This window comes from Primulina huaijiensis, chromosome 18 (genome assembly GCF_012295235.1).
Source record: "Primulina huaijiensis isolate GDHJ02 chromosome 18, ASM1229523v2, whole genome shotgun sequence".
In the NCBI taxonomy this organism is placed as follows: Eukaryota; Viridiplantae; Streptophyta; class Magnoliopsida; order Lamiales; family Gesneriaceae; genus Primulina; species Primulina huaijiensis.
The window spans coordinates 7573012-7593795 of NC_133323.1; the positions used below are offsets into that span (position 1 = coordinate 7573012).

The 20784-nt window shown below is 33.1% G+C and overlaps 1 protein-coding gene across 1 annotated transcript; it reads left to right on the top strand.

The window, feature by feature from the left end:
- The first annotated feature begins 216 nt into the window (after window positions 1-216).
- Window positions 217-3627, top strand: LOC140964354 (probable nucleoredoxin 1). Its single transcript, XM_073424051.1, has 4 exons — window positions 217-390; window positions 1709-2188; window positions 2278-2757; window positions 2844-3627. Exons 1-4 carry the CDS (start codon window positions 274-276, stop codon window positions 3522-3524), a joined length of 1758 nt encoding a protein of 585 aa, XP_073280152.1. The 5' UTR covers window positions 217-273; the 3' UTR covers window positions 3525-3627.
- Window positions 3628-20784: the final 17157 nt, after the last annotated feature.

Consider the following 20784-nt stretch of genomic DNA (forward strand, 5'->3'; position numbering starts at 1 on the left):
TTTCTTCCTCTTTTTTTTTCACTTTTTTTAAATTTAAAAAAAGAGCACTTTTACTTTAGGAGTAAGCAAAGCATCATCCGAGGATAAATGCAAAGCATCAGCATCGTGGTGGCGCCGACTCCTCTCCGAGTCATCTCAATTTCTGTCAATAATTCTCAATACGCGTGAAGACTCTCAAAAGACTCCTACCACAAAAAATCTGAATCAATTCTTANCGATTTTCGCCCAAGATTTCATATATTTGTTTTCTTGAAGTTGAAATTCGGAAAAACAATGGAGGGCCAACAAAAGGGTTCCTTGGATGTTGATATTGGGGATGCTAAACATGATCTCAAAGCTATTTTATGCTCTGCAAACAGGGATTTCCTTGTTCGGAACAATGGTGATCAGGTCATCCATTCTATCTGTTGATAATATATTTATTTTCTTACTTTTGAGCTTAATTTTGTTTATTTGGTTCGAAATTTTTATAAGGGACTGATTTGTAGGCTGCTAGTTATCTGTTACCAGTGCTTTTTTTCCTTTTTTGGTTGGGATTTCAACTTTGGCTTCTGGGAGTGTACTATTTTGCAGGAAGATCCATTTTTTTTCTTTTCCATTCAATATGTGATTGAGTTTATCGTAGATGTATTAAAATCTCTTAAATTTGAATCTAAATCATAATTTTTTTGGTGATTTTATTATTTTAACTTGTACTGCTTTTTTGGGTTAAAATGAAGAATCTTTAAAATATATTCTTTTTTACTTTGTATATGTTTGAGAAATTGGGAGATTATGATGATGGTCATGGTGAATATGTCAATGGCTTGTTCATTGATTTATTATTTGTGTCTCTGTTTAGTCTCTTGAATAGCTTTCATTCATGGGTTTTAGCATGCTTTGTTTACAATTGATCTAATATAAGGAAAAGTAAAGAGACATAGGATATGATTGGATTGGATTGTATAATTTGGAATTTTTGTTTCGAATGTATTTTAGATGCGTGGATAGTTTTCATATAGTTAGATTTTAAATTAATCCCTTCTAAATTTAAGCTTTTGCTTGAATAATTTAAAGGTTTAAATCATTGCTCAAATCAAATTTCTCCAACAAAATCAAATCTTTCAACCCCACACCTGGTGCAATTCAATTGGTGAATTTGTCGGCATATGTAGTGTTGGGATGCAATATTTGCCCACACCTAGTGCAATTCAATTGGTGAATTTGTTGGCATATGTTGTGTTGGGATGCAATATTTGCTTTAGTTAGGAAAACGATCGAAAGATTGTTGTACGATCTAAAAGATTTGTGTTACATTGTTATCATGACATTAACTATAGCTTTTGGTCGATTCTACATATAGGATTTGTACTGGCGTTCATTCTTCGGCTATAGTTGAATCTGTATATTATATTTGGCAATAGCATTGTGCTTTGATTTTTTATTTGGGTGGGAGGATTGTATGTGGGTGAATCAGTTGGAGCTCGTATTCCAAATGACACTAATATTATATACATTTAAAATCCATTGTAAGCATTCATGCTAGAGGTTAACTTTAAAGATGATGAGTTTGAAATTTCCCCATGTCAAAAGTATCCGAACAGTTGAAATGAATTTAAAATCTTTGATTTCAAATAACTCGATCTAAATTCAATCTAAAAGTTTATAGATGTATTAGCTATTTATTTTACAGGTGGAAAGTTACTTAACACTTCATAATATTGACCAGGTTACAGTGGATAGTCTGAAAGGAAAGGTGGTTGGATTATATTTTTCTGCATCATGGTGTGGTCCGTGTCAACGGTTCACTCCAAAGCTGGTCGAGGTGTATAATCAACTCCTTCCAGATGGCAAATTCGAGATTGTGTTCGTGTCTGGTGATGAAGATAACGAGTCATTTAGTTCATATTTCTCGAAAATGCCCTGGCTTGCCGTTCCATTTTCTGAATCCGAGACTCGTGAGAAGTTGGATGATTTGTTCTCTGTCAGAGGAATACCTCATTTGGCAATTTTGAACGAAGAAGGAGAAGTATTGACTACTGAAGGAGTGGCAATCGTGCAAGAATATGGAGCAGAAGGTTACCCTTTTGACCCTGAAACAATTGGAAGACTCAAAGAACAAGAAGAAGAAGCTAAGAGGAATCAGTCACTGCAATCTTTGCTTGTCTCCCGGTCTCGGGATTATTTGATAACTGCTGATGGGAAAAGGGTATGTACTTTACGTGTACCTCCCACAGTAATGTACAACTTAGTTTTACTTCTCGTTATAAAAAGGTTTCTTGTCATTCGGTTTGCAAGGTGCGTGTTGCTGAGCTCGAAGGTAAAACTGTTGGCCTATATTTCTCTTTAGCCACATTCAAAGATTGCCTTGCTTTTACTTCGAAGCTCATTGAAGTATATGGGAGTTTGAAACAAGAGAAAAGTGACTTTGAGATTGTTTTGATACCCCTTGACGATGATGAACCATCTTTTAAAGAAGAGTTTGGACGAATGCCGTGGCTTTCACTCCCTGTACAGGACCAACTTTGTGAGAAGCTAGTCCGTTATTTTGAGCTCAATACCCTCCCCACTGTAGTTGTAATTGGGCCAGACGGGAAAACTCTGCATTCCAATGTCACTGAAGCCATTGAGGAGCACGGCACGAAAGCATATCCTTTCACACCACAGAAATTCATCGAACTTCAAGAGATAGAGGAGGCGAAATTGGAAGCACAGACTCTTGAATCAATTTTGGTGTCAAAAGATTGTGATTTTGTGATCGGAAAAGACGGTGTCAAGGTACATTATTGTATATTCATCGTATTTGCCTCATTGCCTCATTTCTCATGTTTTTTTTTCTATTTAGCCATTTTTTTCTTGTGTAGATTCCCGTGCGTGATCTTGTTGGAAAAACAGTACTTATTTACTTTTCGGCCCATTGGTGTCCCCCATGCCGCGCCTTCCTACCCAAGCTGGTAGAATCTTATCGAAAGATCAAAGAACAAGGCAATGCACTTGAAGTGGTCTTCATCTCGAGTGACAGAGACCAGGCTGCCTTCGACGAATTCTTCTCATCGATGCCATGGCTCGCTATCCCATTTGATGATAAAAGGAAGGAGTCATTGAACCGCTTATTTAAGGTTCGTGGCATCCCCATGCTCGTGGCAATCGGGCCAACAGGCAAGACCATCACAACCAATGCCAGAGAACTTATCATGTGTCACGGCGCAGAAGCGTATCCCTTCACCGACGAACGCCTCAAAGAGATTGAAGAAGGGTATGAGAAAATGGCCGAGGGATGGCCGAAAAAGTTGAAATCTGTGCTACACGAGGACGAGCTCGATCTCACGAAACGTCAGTTCTTTAATTGTGATAGCTGCGGTGAAGAGGGACAAATATGGTCATATTACTGTGAAGATTGTGACTTTGATTTGCATCCAAGATGTGCTTTTGATACTGATGAGAAGGGGAAAATAGTTGAAGTTGAGGGGGAAAATCCAGAAGTCGAAGAAAAGAAGGGTGGAGAGGGTTGGATTTGTGATGGAGGCCAATGTTACAAGAAGTAAATTTGAAGCGTTACAATTAAAGGTATTTTAAGGTTTGATTTGTGTTGTAATAATCAGACAATTACTGAAAATGGTTGCTATTAAGTGCTTTATATTTCAGTGTCAGATTGTGCTGGATTGTTTATTTTATTTTTTATTTTTATTTAATGGATTATAGTTAATATTGATCACGTGTTTACGTAATATGTAGTATTTCTACATAAAATGTGTGACATATAGTTGTTAAGATGTTTTTCAATAGTTTATATTAAAAGTAATATTAAAAAATAATAAATAAATCGTAAAATAAATCATTATTTTCATGATTTTAAAAAGTGAGACTATAACGAGTTGAATATAATATATATTGTTTAATTATTTAATTTTATTCATACTTTATATATAAATCCTTGGTAATTATGCTCTAACGCGTGTATTTTTTTAATTAAACCAATCAAGTTTAGAGATAACTTAAAAATAAGTATATCAATAAAGAGATCTCGTTTTACTCCAATTAATTGTTAAAACGTATTCAAACTTAGTAAAATGATAATACAAATAATAACAAAGTTATTTTATTGCCATGGAGCGACGACGAGAGGGTGAATCAAGGAAAAAACAAAATTACAATTTTGATTTTATATACTTTAATATTTGTGATAATCTCTTTTTGGTGAATTTCAGTTTTTTTTATATTTTTATTTGCATTTTTAAAAAAAAAAAAAAAAGGGTTCTTCTAGGGAGAGAGCTAGGTTTTTTTTTTTTTTTTTTGTGGGGGGTGGGGGTGGGGGTGGGGGGTTATTTTTTCCCAGAATATGCATATAGTTTATCACATTTATTCACAAAATAATAACAATGATAATATTTATTATATTCGAAATATATTTTAGAAAAATCTTTACTTTAGAACAATGAAATTTTAAAAATTATAAACCATTTATCCAAATAACCAACACTATCTTCAAAACGTTATTTCTTGCAATAAGAATTAGGAGTGGGAAGAAATACCGAATTTTCGGTATACCGAAGTTACCGTACCGAAAAATATCGAATTTATCGAAATTTTTGATATATCGAAATTTTCGGTACAGTATGGTACCGATACATAAATATTCGGTACGGTAACGGTATGGAATTTGAAATTTTCGGTATATACCGAATACCGAAATAATATATATATATTAAAAAATATATAATATTTGTAAATAAAATTTAAATTTTTAAAAAAATATAATGTATTTTTTTGGTATAAAACTATATATCGATATCGTACCAAAATAAAAAATTTAACTTCTATTTGGACTCATCATATTAGAATAGTCCAAATCAAAGTTCAGTGAAGCAACTCGACTCATAGTTGAGAATTTAAACTGTTGAGAAGTCTTATCTCTGTCGCCTAGCCTTATAGCTAGTTAGAGGACTGGATGCAAGGCCTCGACTTGTTAAAAGGCTGACATTCTTCAAAAATCACAGGACCTCAGACATTGTTGCAAAGATAGCGGATGAAGAAGTCGCACATGTTGCGGTTGAAGTTTATTGATGTTCATTGATGCGTTGCATCTTCAGACACATGTTGTGGTTGGTGTTTACTGTCTTGATGAATTTGTTTTGTATATATCTTTCTTGGTCCCTTTGACTATCTTGATGGATTTGTTTAATATTTGTAATCAATGGCCTTGGAATTACAAGAGAATAAATTTTTTTTTATATATACTTTCGATATGACAGTATTTTACTGATACTATACCGAAATTTCAGCATACCGATTACTTTTCGGTATGCCGAAAAATCGGTACGATAACGATATCATTTTTCTCATACCAGTATTTTCGGTACGATATACGGTATCCGAAATTTCGGTACGGTATACCGTGCCGACCACCTCTAATAAGAATAAATTTTCATTGTTACTCATAATTAGATACAAATATTTTATGAGTTTAAACTCCATCAAATTTCTTTAAAATGATAAGATGATAGGAATTTACGTAAATATATTTATATCTTTTAATTAAAAAATGTAAAAATAACAAAAATAGTATATTTTCATCCATAGAAAAGTATATATTGTTCAAGTTTTTTTAAGTATATCTAAACTTGATTTACCTTCAATAATTTAAATACTTGAGTTGACTTGATTTGGTTACGTCCTCAAACAACTGATTAAACATTTTGGAAAACGTTGAAAGAATGTCAGTTGCAATAATAAAAATAGTGTAGCTGAAACATTTTTTATACAGCATTTTAGTATTTTATAGAATACAAAATGTTTCAACAATGTCTATCAAAATAGTAACAAAAAGCAAATATGATAAAGTAAAGAGATATGAATTTATTTATGCAAATTCGAATGTCAAATCCTACTACATCTCTCATTTTTCCATTTCCGAAAGAATTTCATTAGAAAACTTCGATCTATACAAATCATTTATACGAACTCGATCTAAACGATGTTATACTCTTGATTAGAACTCCTAGCACATTCTTTGTTCTTGACAATAAGTCAACAATCAAATACACTTTCTTTAATGTATTTATGAAAAGACTATCCCTCAAATATATATAAAAACACCTCTTTTGTGTGAGTAAGTTCTTTTTAATTGGTTTATTCTTTAATAATTAAATATGGAAGAGTGTTCTACAAACTTTCTTAAGTGGGGAATATTTATATTTGAAAGCTCATATCTCTTTTTGTTCCCCACCCTCAGTTTCTTGTGATTGTTTTTATTCTAGATCATTTTTCTTTTATAATATGGTCATAATTTTAATCTCCATCAAAAACTCTTGTTTAATCTTCAAATTATTGTATTTATAATCTCCAATAATGATATTAGCATTACAAACAAGAATATGACTATTATGAATGATTCTCTACGATTCTGACATTGAAACAGTCATATTTTGTTATTGGCCATTTTTTCAAATCGAGCTGGTAGCCTTACTAAATTATATCTCTTGATTCACTAATTTTTGGGAAAATTAATATCACAGAAAGTGTAGCCCTTTGCATTACCTTTCCACATAATTAAGAACCACTCGATTTCGAGTTTGTATGAAAGAGATATATTCAAAATATTAGATTTATGTAAGTTGGAACTTGTTATTCATTCAGTGAAGAACTTACAATTTCATCGTGATTTTTCGCTTCTAATATCCAATATGGGCTTCAACTTTGGAATAATATTTTTAGATTATTGTCTTAGCTTCACAACTCATTCTGAATCGTTCCATTTCGATTATCGATATGAGAGATATAGCCAAAATATCATAATTAGAAAACATTGGGATTTTGCTAAATGAGGTCATTTGTTTGAATAATGTTCAGAGACAATAATTAATATGCTCTAATATCACTTGTTAGGATCAGAGATTGATTTAGAGAAGGGGTGAATAAATAATCTCCACAAATTTTACAAACATTTCGGTTGGGTTAGCAACACTGAAATTAAATTCTTGTAAGTTGGGTTCTCAGTAAGTCAGCAGTGGGAACTGCACGGAAATACAGTAACTGAAAGGGTTTGAACACGAAATGGATTTAAATAAAAATCAGTTGGGCTATCAACTGGAAAGTAAAAATAGACGGAATGAAATGTAAATGACACGAGTTTGTTTCTAGATGTTCGAAGATTTCAATACTCCTACGTCACCGCTTCTTCCTTGCGCAAAGATTGCACTAAAAAACTTTGGTAATCACAATAATTTGAAATCATCCACTTTAGCAAGACTTACACTACCTAATTTAAACTCTTAGTATACTTCACTCTTTAAACATATTAGTAGTAAGACTTCTTACTCTCAATTACAATATTTCACAAAATATTTTAAGCACGAATTGATCCTTAAATGATCATATTTTAAACTATCAGCGTATGCTTGGTCGATCAGTTTAGCTCTTCAAAAATAATGCTGAACTCAAAAAGCTTTGATTGCGTAAAAGCATTTTTCCAAAGAGATTCGGATCTGTTTTAAAGTATGCATGACTGATCTATTTCAGGTTTTGTTTGCAACGGTCATCTTTTTGAATCTTTAATTTTTTCCAAATACAGACGTCATTGTTGTCGTGTCATCGTTCTTTCAGACATATCGTATATTTCTGAGTATTGCGCATGAACTATGACATTATGTTGAGAATCAGTGGCAGTTAGTACAAAAAAATTTATTCGATAATTCAATTGGGCTTTGATTCTTAATTATGAGTAAACTGATAAACTTCAGAGAATGTTTGTACATTTGGGTTGACTGATCGACTGAGATAAACTGCTGTTGGAACATTTCATGTTCGCAATCTTGATTTTGATATTAACAAAACTTGTTATTTTTTTTCTAATAATTTACCGAGTGTGCAGATGTTGTAACTGATCACACTAATCAGATACCGATCCTTAACTGAAGCTATCAAGACGCAAATTGGAAGTGTCAACTGATTGATCGAACTGAATCAGTACAACTGAAGTATCAAGAGCAGTTCAACTAAATGTCTAGTTGATATGTGGTTCAGCAGAAGACCTTCCGAAGCCGGCCAGCTGATGAAGTGTTCAACTGATGAAAAGTCCAACTGAATCAGTGAAATCAGTTCAGCTGAAGAGTCAACTGATTTCACCTCACCATTTCTACACTAATTCAACTGACCAGTTCAGAACATAAGTTAGGAGCGAACCAGTTTGCAGATACGACAAGCTTAATCCAGCTGTGCACAAAGTTACAAAAGCTATTGTATGATCAAGGTACAATAAGAGACGTTGCAGCAGCAGCAGTTAAAGCCAAATGTTCCAGATATCTATTTGGGGGGAACAAATTCAAATTGCAACTAATTCATTTACTGAGTCTCACTGTATGTTTAGCCAAACGCCTATAAATAGAAGTCGAAGCTTAGTGAAAACGTTGATGAGAGTTGACGAGTAAAAAGATAAAATACAGAGAAGGCACGCTTAATGCTTATCAGCCCAGATTTGAGGGAATACTTCAACGTGTTATCAGCTTAGTTTTAGAAGCATATTTCCTTCAGTGTGTGAGAACACTTTTGTGTTGTTCTTAGAGATCAGTTCACATACACACATACACACACACCACCACTCAAATTCCGTCTTGCACAAAGACGTAAAATATGTGTATGTAGTCTTTGACACACGGACGTTAAACAAGTGTTGGCTGGAAGGTGATTTCTTCAGTGTAGACTAAGAGTTCAGTTAGGCAGTGGGTAAGTCCTAAGCTGGGTGGGTTATTATAGTTGATGAAATTAATCAGATTCTTCTAGTGGATCCTACCCGAGGTGGTAGAAGGGGTGACGTAGGAGCAGTTAAGTCTCCGAACATCCATAAACAGATCTTGTGTTCTTTCTGTTTAACTGCTAGTTTTTGTTCTTAACTGATTTGATCAGTTCAGCTGATATCAGTTCAGTTCTGTCCATAACTGAACTAATAGAAGCCAAAACTGATCCCCTGAAATTTTCAGTTATTCAGTTGCACAGGATATAAAACCGATCATTAATCTTAACGAAGGATTACTTCGAGTGTTTTTCGCTTAGTTTCTAACTAAACTCGATCTAATTCATCGATGTCATCATTCTTAGAACACGAGCTATTGCAGCTCATTGATTTATTGTGTTCAAAGCACCCCTAAGGTACCCAGCACACGATCCATCAATTTGTATCAGAGCTGGCTATTCTAAGAAGGACATTTGAGAACTGATATTCTTTTAAAATGTGTTTTAAAATGGATTTCAAAACCCTCTTATAATTTCATATATGTTTGCTGTGATATTTTGTTGTTTAGCTGTTTGCAGGATTTTTGAGTTCAACTGACAGCAGAATAAGCTTAACTGTTCAGTGGATAAGATTTCAGTTGCCAGCTTACTAGTCAACTGATTAACAGACGAAACCCAACTACCAGCTGAAACTGATGAGTTAAGTGGAGCTTAATCATCAGAAGTGCCATCGCTTCATTGCCATATCAGATCCTTGTAGTTGATCATTGCGGTTCAGCATCAGTTGAGTCAAGTTTGTATCAGTTAGACCAATTAGCCAGCATAGAGATCAAGTCCAAGGCAATTAGATGTTCTTATGGCAAAAGAATCTCAAAATCGATGTAGCATTCCAAGCATTCTAAGTGACCAATTTTCGGTACACTCAGTTCTATTTTATATAAACTGATTGATACTTGATATTTGATATTTGCTAAATATAGTAGCAATTCCCTTACATAAGATAGTGTGCTTTATATTAATACAAGGTAAACGTAATGGATTAAATTAACATCATGTGTATCTAGTTAATTTGCATGTAACTGAACTAATTTTTCCATTTTATATGTTGCCTTAATTGCTTGAGTGTTTATTGCTTAAACTTCTTTTTAAAATCGCGCAACGATTATATTTTTGAGGAGGAGTTTTTGGTTCAGTTGTTGAGGGAGAGTTTTTTTAAAAAAACTGATTTTAAATTTGTTATCCCTCAAACTGAAAAAAAAAAAAAAATTTCAAATCGTTTTATTCAGTTGTTGAGGGGGAGCTTTTCTTTCTGCTATCTTTCGAACTGCAAATTTGTCTTTATTCGCTTTAATTTTTTTAAATTTTTTTATTCTCCCAAAGGGGGAGAATTATCAACTTTTAAAATTTATTTTAAATCGCTTTAATCGCTCAAGTTTTGTGATAATCAAAAAGGGAGAGATTGTTGGAACATTTCATGTTCGCAATCTTTATTTTGATGTTAACAAAACTTGTTATTTTGTTTTTAATAATTTACTGAGTGTGCAGATGTTGTAACTGATCAAACCGATTAGTTACCGAGCCTTAACTGAAGCTAGCGAGACGCAAATTTAAAGTGCCAACTGATTGATCGAACTGAACCGGTACAACTGAAATATCAAGAGCAATTCAACTGATTGTCCAGTTTATAGGTGGTTCCGCAGAAGACCTTCAAAAGCTCAGCCAGCTGATGAAATGTTCAACTAATGAAGAGTTCAACTTACCAGTTCAACTGAATCAGTGAAATCAATTCAGCTGACGAGACAACTGATTTCACCTCACCAATTCTAGACCAGTTCAGAACATCAGTTAGGAGCGAACCAGTTTGCAGATACGACAAGTTTAATACAGCTGCGCACAAAAGTACAAAAGCTATTGTACGATCAAGGAACACTAAGAGACGTTGCAGCAGCACTTAAAGCCAAATGTTCCAGATATCTATTTGGGGGGAACAAATTCAAACTGCAACGGATTCATTTACTGAGTCTCACTGTACGTTCAGCCAAACGCCTAAAATTAGAAGCTGAAGCTCAGTGAAGACGATGATGAGAGTTGACGAGTAAAAAGATAAAAATACAGAGAGGGCACGCTTAATGCTTATCAGCTTTGAAGAAGCATTCAACCCAGATTTGAGGGAACACTTCAACGTGTTATCAGCTTAGTTTTATAAACATATTTCCGTCAGTGTGTGAGAACACTTTCGTGTTATTCTTAGAGATCAGTTATCACACACACACACACCACCACTCAAATTCTGTCTTGCACAAAGACATAAAACATGTGTATGTAGTTTTTGATACACAGACGTTAAACAAGTGTTGGCTGGAAGGTGATGCCTTCAGTGTGGACTAGGAGTTCAGTTGGGTAAGTCCTAAGCTGGGTGGGTTATTACAGTTGATGTAATTAATCAAAGTCTTCTAGTGGATCCTCCCCCGGTGGTAGAAGGGGTGACGTAGGAGCAGTTGAGTCTCCGAACATCCATAAACATATCTTGTGTTCTTTCTGTTTAACTGCTTGTTTTTGTTTTTAACTGATTTGGTCAGTTTAGCTGATATCAGTTCAGTTCTGTTCATAACTCAACTGATAGAAACCAGAACTGATCCCTTTAAATTTTCAGTTATTCAATTGCACAGGATATAAAACCGATCAGTTAATATTAACGATGGATTACTTCGAGTGTTTTCCGCTTGGTTTCTAACCAAACTCGATCTAATTCATCGGTATCATCATTCTTAGAACACGAGCTATTTCAACTTATTGATTCATTGTGTTCAAAGCACCCCTAAGTTGCCCAGCACGCGGTCCATCAACTGCTATCAGTTGGACTTCATCAGATGTCTTTTGATCACTTTGGCTCTCACTAACCTATTTGTCTTTGAATAATGCAATATCATTTTGGCTAGCTGGCGTTGATTAACTTTGAAAATATTTGTTCGTAATTAATTCAATTTTCTTCTTGAATTCAATATAGTTAGATTCTGTAATTATACATTATATCAACGTCATTATTAAATCATCGAAACGTAAATGATGTAACAATAGTGATAGTATCGAAAAGTGAAAATGTAACAAAATATTCTTGGTAAAAAGATTACAAATAAGGTGGTAATATTTATTTTTTATTTTGAAAAATAAATAAAATAGGTTCTAAAAAATAAACCAAACTAAAACAGATACTTGGATAAGTTTAGATATTGTTAATTGAAAACAAAAATTTAGGCGTACGTCTCATTCCATGAATTGAATGATCTGTGCTTAATTTGGAATTATGAATATTCCAAAAAAGTACTAAAAAAGCTATCATATTATTAAAAAAATTATGTTAAAACAGTGAAATTTTAAAACCAATTGGGTAGGGTCGAAGATTTCTTAACCAGTCAAGATGCGGGCCAGCCCGCGGGTTTTGGCATGCCAATCCGACCTGACATGGGTTGACTCGTTTGACAACTCTAAATCTCGAAATCAGCGTGGCACTCAAATTATAATAAATAATTAAAAGCTAAGGAAATTTTGGAAATAAATTTTGAATTATTTTTAAAAAAAACTTATGAATATATTTTAAAATTATTATCTGTTTAATTGGGTTGATAATATTGTATAGATAAATAATATTATGATTATTAACATATTTGATTAGAATATATAATAATATTGAATAAATAATAATATATTTGATTTTATTGATTAAATTTAGAATAAGATGATGTTTGATGCAATAATTGTCCCGTTGGGTAAACATTGTATTTGAATTGTTGTACCGTATAAAATATTTGAGCTGCAGCCTTACCACCAGCTATAAAGAAACAAGAGATCGGTCCTACAATCGGTATCAAAGCCAAAGTTACGGGTCTGATTCTCATTGATTTTTAATGATGTAATTATTAGAAAGAAAAGATATTTTGGTACAATAATTGTCCTTATTAAGTAGAATAATCGAAACGTAGTTGTGTGTGTGTTTTTGTACGGTTTAAAATATTTGAGTTGAACTGTTGTCATCTGCTATAAAATTTTTGATAAAGCAGCAAACGCTCGGTCTTACAGATGATAAATCAATAAATTATATTTTTATAATTTTCAAAAATTAATTAATATAAATAAAGAAAAATATAAATGATAATATTGTAATGTTAATCCTATTATTCGATGAGATACTAAGCAATAAAGAAAATTATAATAACTAAACATTTCATTCGATTAAATTATTGATCTTACGGCAATCTTACAGTATTAAAGATTGGGAATGTCTGTGATATAGAGTCCAGCTAGCTTTGCCATGTGCAAATAATTCAACCGCGATTCTTGCAAAATGTATAATGAGAAGAGAGAACATGCAATGCAATGAAATTATGGTAAAAACTTGTGTGGACGGTCTCACGGATCGTATTTTGTGAGATGAATATCTTATTTGAATCATCCATGAAAAAATATTACTTTTTATGTTAAAAGTATTACTTTTTATTGAGAATATCAGTAGGGTTGACCCGTCTCACAGATAAATATTTGTAAGACCGTCTCACAAGAAACAAACTCTGAAATTATATAGGTATGCATCTTTTTTCATGTTATTTAAAAAATTTATTGGTAATATCAATTATACAATTAACTTCGATTTTTTACCCTTTTTTTAACAGTCTTTAAATACATAATTTGTTATCTTTCCAACAGTCAGTCAGATTTATCGCAATGGGAAATTGAAATTGAATGTCGTCACTTTTTAACTCGAAAGTGAATGCCATTTAATACGGTTGTTCTGGTAATAAATGAGTGAGAGTAATTTCTTTATTACAGATGTCTGCGGCAACTGACCAGTGTTTTTTTTTTTTTTAAATAATAATATTTTTTTTTCTCAAATTGATATAACTTAGTATTGGAAAAATGAATTGTTCCATATACCAAAAAACAATGATAAAAACTTGTGTGAGACGGTCTCACGGGTCATATTTTGTGAGACGGATATCTTATTTGGATCATCCATGAAAAAATTTTATTTTTTATGCTAAGAGTATTACTTTTTATGCTAAGAGTGTTACTTTTTACTGTGAACCATGAAAAAGTATTACTTTTATGCTAAGAGTATTACTTTTTATTGTGAATATCGGTAGGGTTGACCCATCTCACAGATAAAAATTCGCGAGACCGTCTCACAAGAAACCTACTCAAAAACAATAGTATTCAATCGGTATGTGAATATGGTTGAAATATTCAGAAGGTGGATCTTTGAGGTTTTGATTTGAAAATAATTTAATTTATATTGCACAAATTAATGCATACTGTATTGAAATATGCTGATATATATGAGAATATAATACGTAGATGTACGTTATAAAATCCATATTTCAGGCCTCATTCAACACAGATACGGCTCTCCATAAGGTTCAAACTGAATGTTTGAAACACTTTTATTAGAGATTTTAATATATTTCTATACTAACTTGATGTAACTATTTTCATATAAAGAGAACGCGCTCAAATCGGTTATTAAAATACCCTATTTTGTAGTCGCACTTGCATGGATCTTGGTTCTAGCCGTGACATAAAATATCATATAATTTGCGCAGGGTTTAGTGATTGACGTTTTACTAAAAGTTATAGTTGTTGATAATGATGCAATTTAAATTTTTTAAACCGTACAATAACTCAAGTACTATGCTTCGATTGATCTACCAACCACGAACAATTATTGTACCGAACAATCTTCCTCTCAATAATTGTATTCATTGCGATCAATGAAAATCGAACTCGTGACCTTGACTCTGATGACGATTGTAGGACATGATGTTTGTCATTTATCAAAATTTATAACTGATGGTAATGGTACAATTTAAATATTTTAAATCATACAACAATTAAAACACTATATTTCGATATATCTTCCTAGTAAAAAGATTATTATACTAAACAATTTGATATTCTAAAAATTTTACACATGGTGTGAATCTTAGTTCCCTCGTGGAATCGGATGTGGATTCACCATTTAGGACACAAGACAGCTCACTCAGATACTATACTGCCCGGAACAACCTGCCAAGCCTGAAAAACACTTGATAATTTAAGGACAGCGATAACTGGAAAAAGAGAGTGCATACTTAAATAATTGGTGTGCCGTAATCATTTAGAAAATTCAATATATTGCTTGGAAAATTGATGCAATTAAGGGGACTGAAATTTTTTAAAATAATTGGTGTATCCAAATAATTGCTATTATCAAATTGTTCGAGGGCTGAAATTTGCATATAAAAATCTCTATCCATGCGTGTCAAACAAAATCTGATCTTCTAAAATTTCGAATTCTTGATTGATTTCAACGTAAAATATATGTACATTCATATCTGAAATATTGGAATGTGTATTTAATGTAAAACACACAAAAAAAAATTGCCGGAATTATAATTATGTCCCATGTAAAAATGAATGGGATGAGTAATTAATAAATAAATTTCAATTTTTTTAAAAAAATTCTAAATATATGTCAAGTCGGTTAAAAATATAATTACAATATGAAAACAAAAACTTAAAGAGTGGTCAAACTTCAAGGACACACACGCACCCACACACACACACACACACACACACACATATATATATATATATATATATATACAGTTTTGATATCCTGCACACCTATCGTGCACACCTATGTGAGCACCGATGAAGTGTGACTCACCTATTGGATGTGATGAAATATAAAAAAATTGCGCATTCAATGAGTGAGTGACATCTCATAGGTGCTCACATAGGTGTGCACGGAAGGTGTGCAGGATATCAAAATTATATATATATATATATATATATATATATTCTGATTCACGTCCAATAACAAAAACACAAATTATGGACCTAATCTCACGTTAAATTATGAACTTCTGATTCACGTCCATTAACAAAACCACAAAAAGTAAAAAAGTTTAAAAATGTGCAAAAGAAAAAAAGGAAAAAGAATCAAATTATTACACACCACATGTCCTACCAGTGGAATCTCTAGTCCTTTTAGCCATCAGTTGACGAGACCATTTTTTACTGAATAAAATATGTATGAAAACTAAAACGCTTGAATATTACTTTATATATACGATTTCTTGGTCCGATCTGGTCAACATGGTCTTCGAACTTACAATGTTTGAGTCGGAACTGATGAAACGTTGTTAATTTGCATAGACGAACAATAGTTATGGGGCGTTGGGAATTTTTCTGACGTGACCTCTCTGACGCTCAAATCAGATCTTGGCTCAAGGAGAAAAAGAGAAACGAGAAAATGTGATGTGTAGAATGATATTAACAGAATTAATGTGTTAATGAATCAAAAAATGAACTATACATGGATATTTATAGGAGTTGAGAGGACTAGTCACCATACTAAAAAATTTATCTTAGATAAGCTCACCATAATAGGAAGTAGTACATATACAATCACATGCAACAGTGAAAATATTTTTACATAACATAACATTTCATTGACATACATAAACTTAAACATTTTTTCCTTTTATCATGAACATATCAAAATTCCTTTTATCATATATGTATACGTTTTTCTTTTCGTTTAATTCAGATCGTTAATTGTGACTTTCGTATTAGCTGAAGGTCGATGGATCCATCTATGTATTACCACAGTACTGGACGGTAGGGACATCAACGACACTCTCACTCTTCAACTGAGCCTTGGCCTTACATATCATTGTATCGTCGAAATCATCGTATCATCGTATAAGTTACAATTACTTCACTTCTTTCAACATTTCATATTTTCATCATTTTATAAAAATTAAAGTATGCATAAATCATTTTTCTTTTAAACCAAGCATGCAACATATATTTTAGCATTAACATTTCATCATAAATTTCCATAAACATTTAAAATAATCATATTAACATATTTTACATCATTCAGGGCATTGTCAAGACATTTACTATTTTTCAGGTGTAAAATGATCGTTTTATCCCTAGACGTAAAACTTCTCGATTTTGATTTTTTCTTACTTTCGTTGACACTAGACCATCCCAATTAATTATTTAAGCTTAAATTAAATTTCTTATATTTTTATTTGCCTTAATTTCATGGTTTTCTATTTATTTCGTAATTATTGATTATTAGAGAGTTTTAATCCCGAATTAATTCAAACTTTATTATAAAAGTCCAAAATTTTAAACATAAACCTTTTATTGTCTAAATTATCCTTGTGAGCCATGAGCCACCCCCGTGGACCCACGGTTCATGCCTTTAACCAATTAAACTCAAAACCAAACCCTAACTTGCCCTTTCGAGCCATTTTGCGGTTCCCATCGAGCCAAGCCCGAACCACCTCGACCCAAACTCTGCCCAGACCACCTATGGATCCCAGTGACCAGCCCTGACCCCTGGACCCAACCCCTAGCCCACGCCTTTAGTCCCAGCATGAGCTGCGGCCGTAGCTTGATTCCCTAGGACTCTAGTTCGCCAAGGACTCTTCGCCCGAGCCACCACCCGAGCCCCAGCCCTCCGTACCAACCCTGGACCATCCTCAAACCTAACCTAGACCACCCTGCCCACGCCTGAACCTTCCATGCAGCCGCCCATTGCGGCTATTCCTAAATCGCATGAGAAGGGTCCATGCGATCATGGGCTCTTCCCTAGCGCCCAGCCACGAGCTAGGACCCTTCCAGCCCCTTAACCGTGACCCTTATCGAGCTCCAGCCCAAACCTGGCCAAGCCCTCGGTGAGAAACCCCTTAACTGAACCCTTGGACACAATTCAAACAATAGTTCGATCGAGCCTATACCAATTCAATTGTGCAACCTTTAACCGTGACTTGTGTGACTCCTAAAATGATGAAAAATCGTGTACTCAAGTCACCCTAACATGGCAGGCCCCTTCATGCAATGATATTTTAAATTTTGGAAAAAGAAATCTTGAATTATTCACATGTTAATGCATAAAATGAAAATAATCATAAGGGAATCATGTTTTTTATGCAAACGATAATCAAACACGTAATAGGGTGTGATAGATGAGAAAAAAGGATTATAGCGTGCCTTTGCGTATATTATTCACAAAAACGAATCGACGATGCGAACAACGGCGACGACGAACTCCTAGGTTGAAAACCTTAAGAAGGCCGATGCTTCTCCTACAAAATTCACGTGTATGTGTGTGCTTTTTGTGCTGCTAGGGAGAGTTTGTGTCTGTGTGTGGAGAGGTGGGGCGTGCATATGAGGGTTTAGGGGTGGGGTTATGGGCTTTAAATAATTTTTAATTGGTAAGTGTACAAGCCTAGGCCCATTAGCATGGTACCATAGGCCTATTAAGCTCATTAGTGTATATTTAAAATATTTCGTTTAGGAAAGTTCGTGAAAATATTAGCCGAGTTCTCGAAAAATTCTTATTTTCGTCGAAAATCAAATGCCGTTAAAAATTACGACTCGGCGTATAAAATCAACTCAAAACTCCTTATTCTTAAAAATATCATAAAACATCATCCTTATTTTAAATAATTAAAAACAATTATTTAATAAAAATATTTTCTCTTTTTCACCCGTCGGTCTCCGTTCCTCGATCGCATCTCAAATAACCTTTTAAAAATACAGTTTGCATGCATTCGTGTAGAAAATATTTTATACATTATACATGCAACTATGCATATCATATTCAATTAAGCAGTTAAAATCATTTAATTAGCTATTTTTCATTTTCTCTTAGATTTGCATTCAGTTTGATTACGTCATCTTAATTTTAGATCTTACATAGAATTAGTTACCCTAACTAAATATCACTTAAACCGTTTGATATTGTTATTTTTCAAGTATATTTAGAAATATCAATCAACGTTATTGGAGTATGAGATTGCATCTTGTGAATTTGAGATCGATATGATACCGGATGCTTCCATTTTCTTTCCGAATAATGATATTGAGCATGATATTCTAATTCCTAGTACATTATGATGATTATGACATATAAGATATCAAAATATCACAAACTCTTTACTCATTCGTTGCATTAAAAGTTCAAAAGTCGGGGGGATCGGACCGCAATACTTCCTCTCTGAATGTTTCGTCGCTCAAATCTTTTCCGACACGAGTAGAGTGAGTCTCATGTGAGACCGTCTCACGGATCCTAATCTGTGAGACGAGTCAACTCTACCCATATTCACAACAAAAAGTAATACTCTTAGCATAAAAAATAATATTTTTTTATGGATTATCCAAATAAAAGATCCGTCTCACAAATACGATCCGTGAGACCGTTTCACACAAGTTTTTGCCAACTGAGTATCACCATCGCGGTATACCAATCACTCCATATCGATCTTTTTTGAAAAGAAAAAAAAAATCATATCTAATAAACTAAATGTTATAAATAGATAGAGACAATCACCGAAAGAAGCAGAGACTATTTAACAAAGGGTCACGGGGAATGCGTAGCTTGGCATGACGCAGAGGGATTTGTGTACTAAAAAAAGAGAGTATGCAATAAATAAGACACAAAGCTTCGCGGGCATAAGACAAAAGGCCGCATTGGTTGGGAAAAGGTTAAAAAACCAAACCGCGTTCGAATCCCATTTGTAGGCCCCACAATGTTTAGCCAATTATTGCCCTTCACGTGTCGTTCTACGCGTTTCCTGCACTCACCGGTCCACGAATCCTTGACTCTCACACCAGCAGGCAGGCCATGCCCACTTCCCATTGGTAAACATATACCATATATGTTGTTCAGGAAAAAAAAATAAAATTACGAATATGTATCTTTTGAGACGATATCACGAATTTTTATCTGTGAGATATGTCAACTCTATCGATATTCACAATAAAAAATAATATTCTTAGCATAAAAATTAATATTTTTTCATGAATAGCTCAAATAAGATATCTGTATCATAAAATATGCTACGTGAGACCGTCTCACACAAGTTTTTGTCTTTTTTTATTATTTTTTTTGTAATTTTAGTATTTTTTTTTTGTTGAAGTGTTGATATGATTGCAAGGGTGTCACTCCAATGAATTAAAAAACCAAAATATATATATTGTGGATAGGAAAAAAAATTATTAATATTGACTTTTTAATCATATTTAGTCAATCGTTAATAATCGTGAATATCTATTTGTTGCAAAAACATATATTTATATGTAAGAAAAATGATATTTGGATTGTAAATTTTTATGTCAAAAGTATATTTTATAATATATGCTGACTTGAGTGAAAATGTGTTATGTCAAAAGTATTAATTTTCAACGCATGTATGGACCACGTCGACTCGTCTCAAATCTCAATACATATCGAGACCTACTTTTAGTTATAATATGAGATAATAAATTAAAGAGTATGTCTCTAGCTAATAATACGTTATCACATTTTTATATTCGTGAAATGAGCCGACATGGTCTATATATAGAATGAAAAGTAATACTTTTGAAATTAAAAAAATACTTGTTTATTGATCGGGTCAGATAAGATATCTATATCACAAAATTGATCTGCAAAACGATCTCATAGAAGTTTTACGTGAATCGAAATATATAGGTAACATAATTAATTTTAACCCAATCATTATAAAACTTAATTCAAATGTTATATAAAACTATGTTAATCACATCAAGGATATCTTGGTAGGATAACAAAAATAACTATATAATCAGAAATCCACAAAACTATTATAAAATATCATAATTTATAAAATAATAAAATTATCCTCCTTGTATATTGGAATGACAATTTCTTCCGAACTTGTTGGAGGATCCGATACCAGACCCGAATAGAAGAGGGTATGGATGGATTTTTAGACCCGATTAAATAATTGGGTAATCGGGTATGGGTATTTTCGGGTTTGGGTATGGAGGCGGGTTTGATATAATCCGACCCACACCCGACCCGAATACCCGTTTAAATTAATATATATAAATATATATATGTATGTATATATGTATATATATAGTAATTATATTTATTTATATTAAAGATTCATNAAATTTAATAAATGGGTATGGGGATGGAGGTATGAAATCCGACTCATACCCTACCCATTGTCATCCCTACTTGTATAACTATTCTACCTATAAATTTTTTTACAA

Excerpts from the sequence above, each read along its gene's own strand:
- LOC140964354 (XM_073424051.1), top strand. The coding sequence starts at position 274 with ATGGAGGGCCAACAAAAGGGTTCCTTGGATGTTGATATTGGGGATGCT. Across the intron at positions 2,189-2,277 it reads TAACTGCTGATGGGAAAAGG|GTGCGTGTTGCTGAGCTCGA; the intron begins GTATGTACTTTA and ends TCGGTTTGCAAG. Across the intron at positions 2,758-2,843 it reads TCGGAAAAGACGGTGTCAAG|ATTCCCGTGCGTGATCTTGT; the intron begins GTACATTATTGT and ends TTTCTTGTGTAG.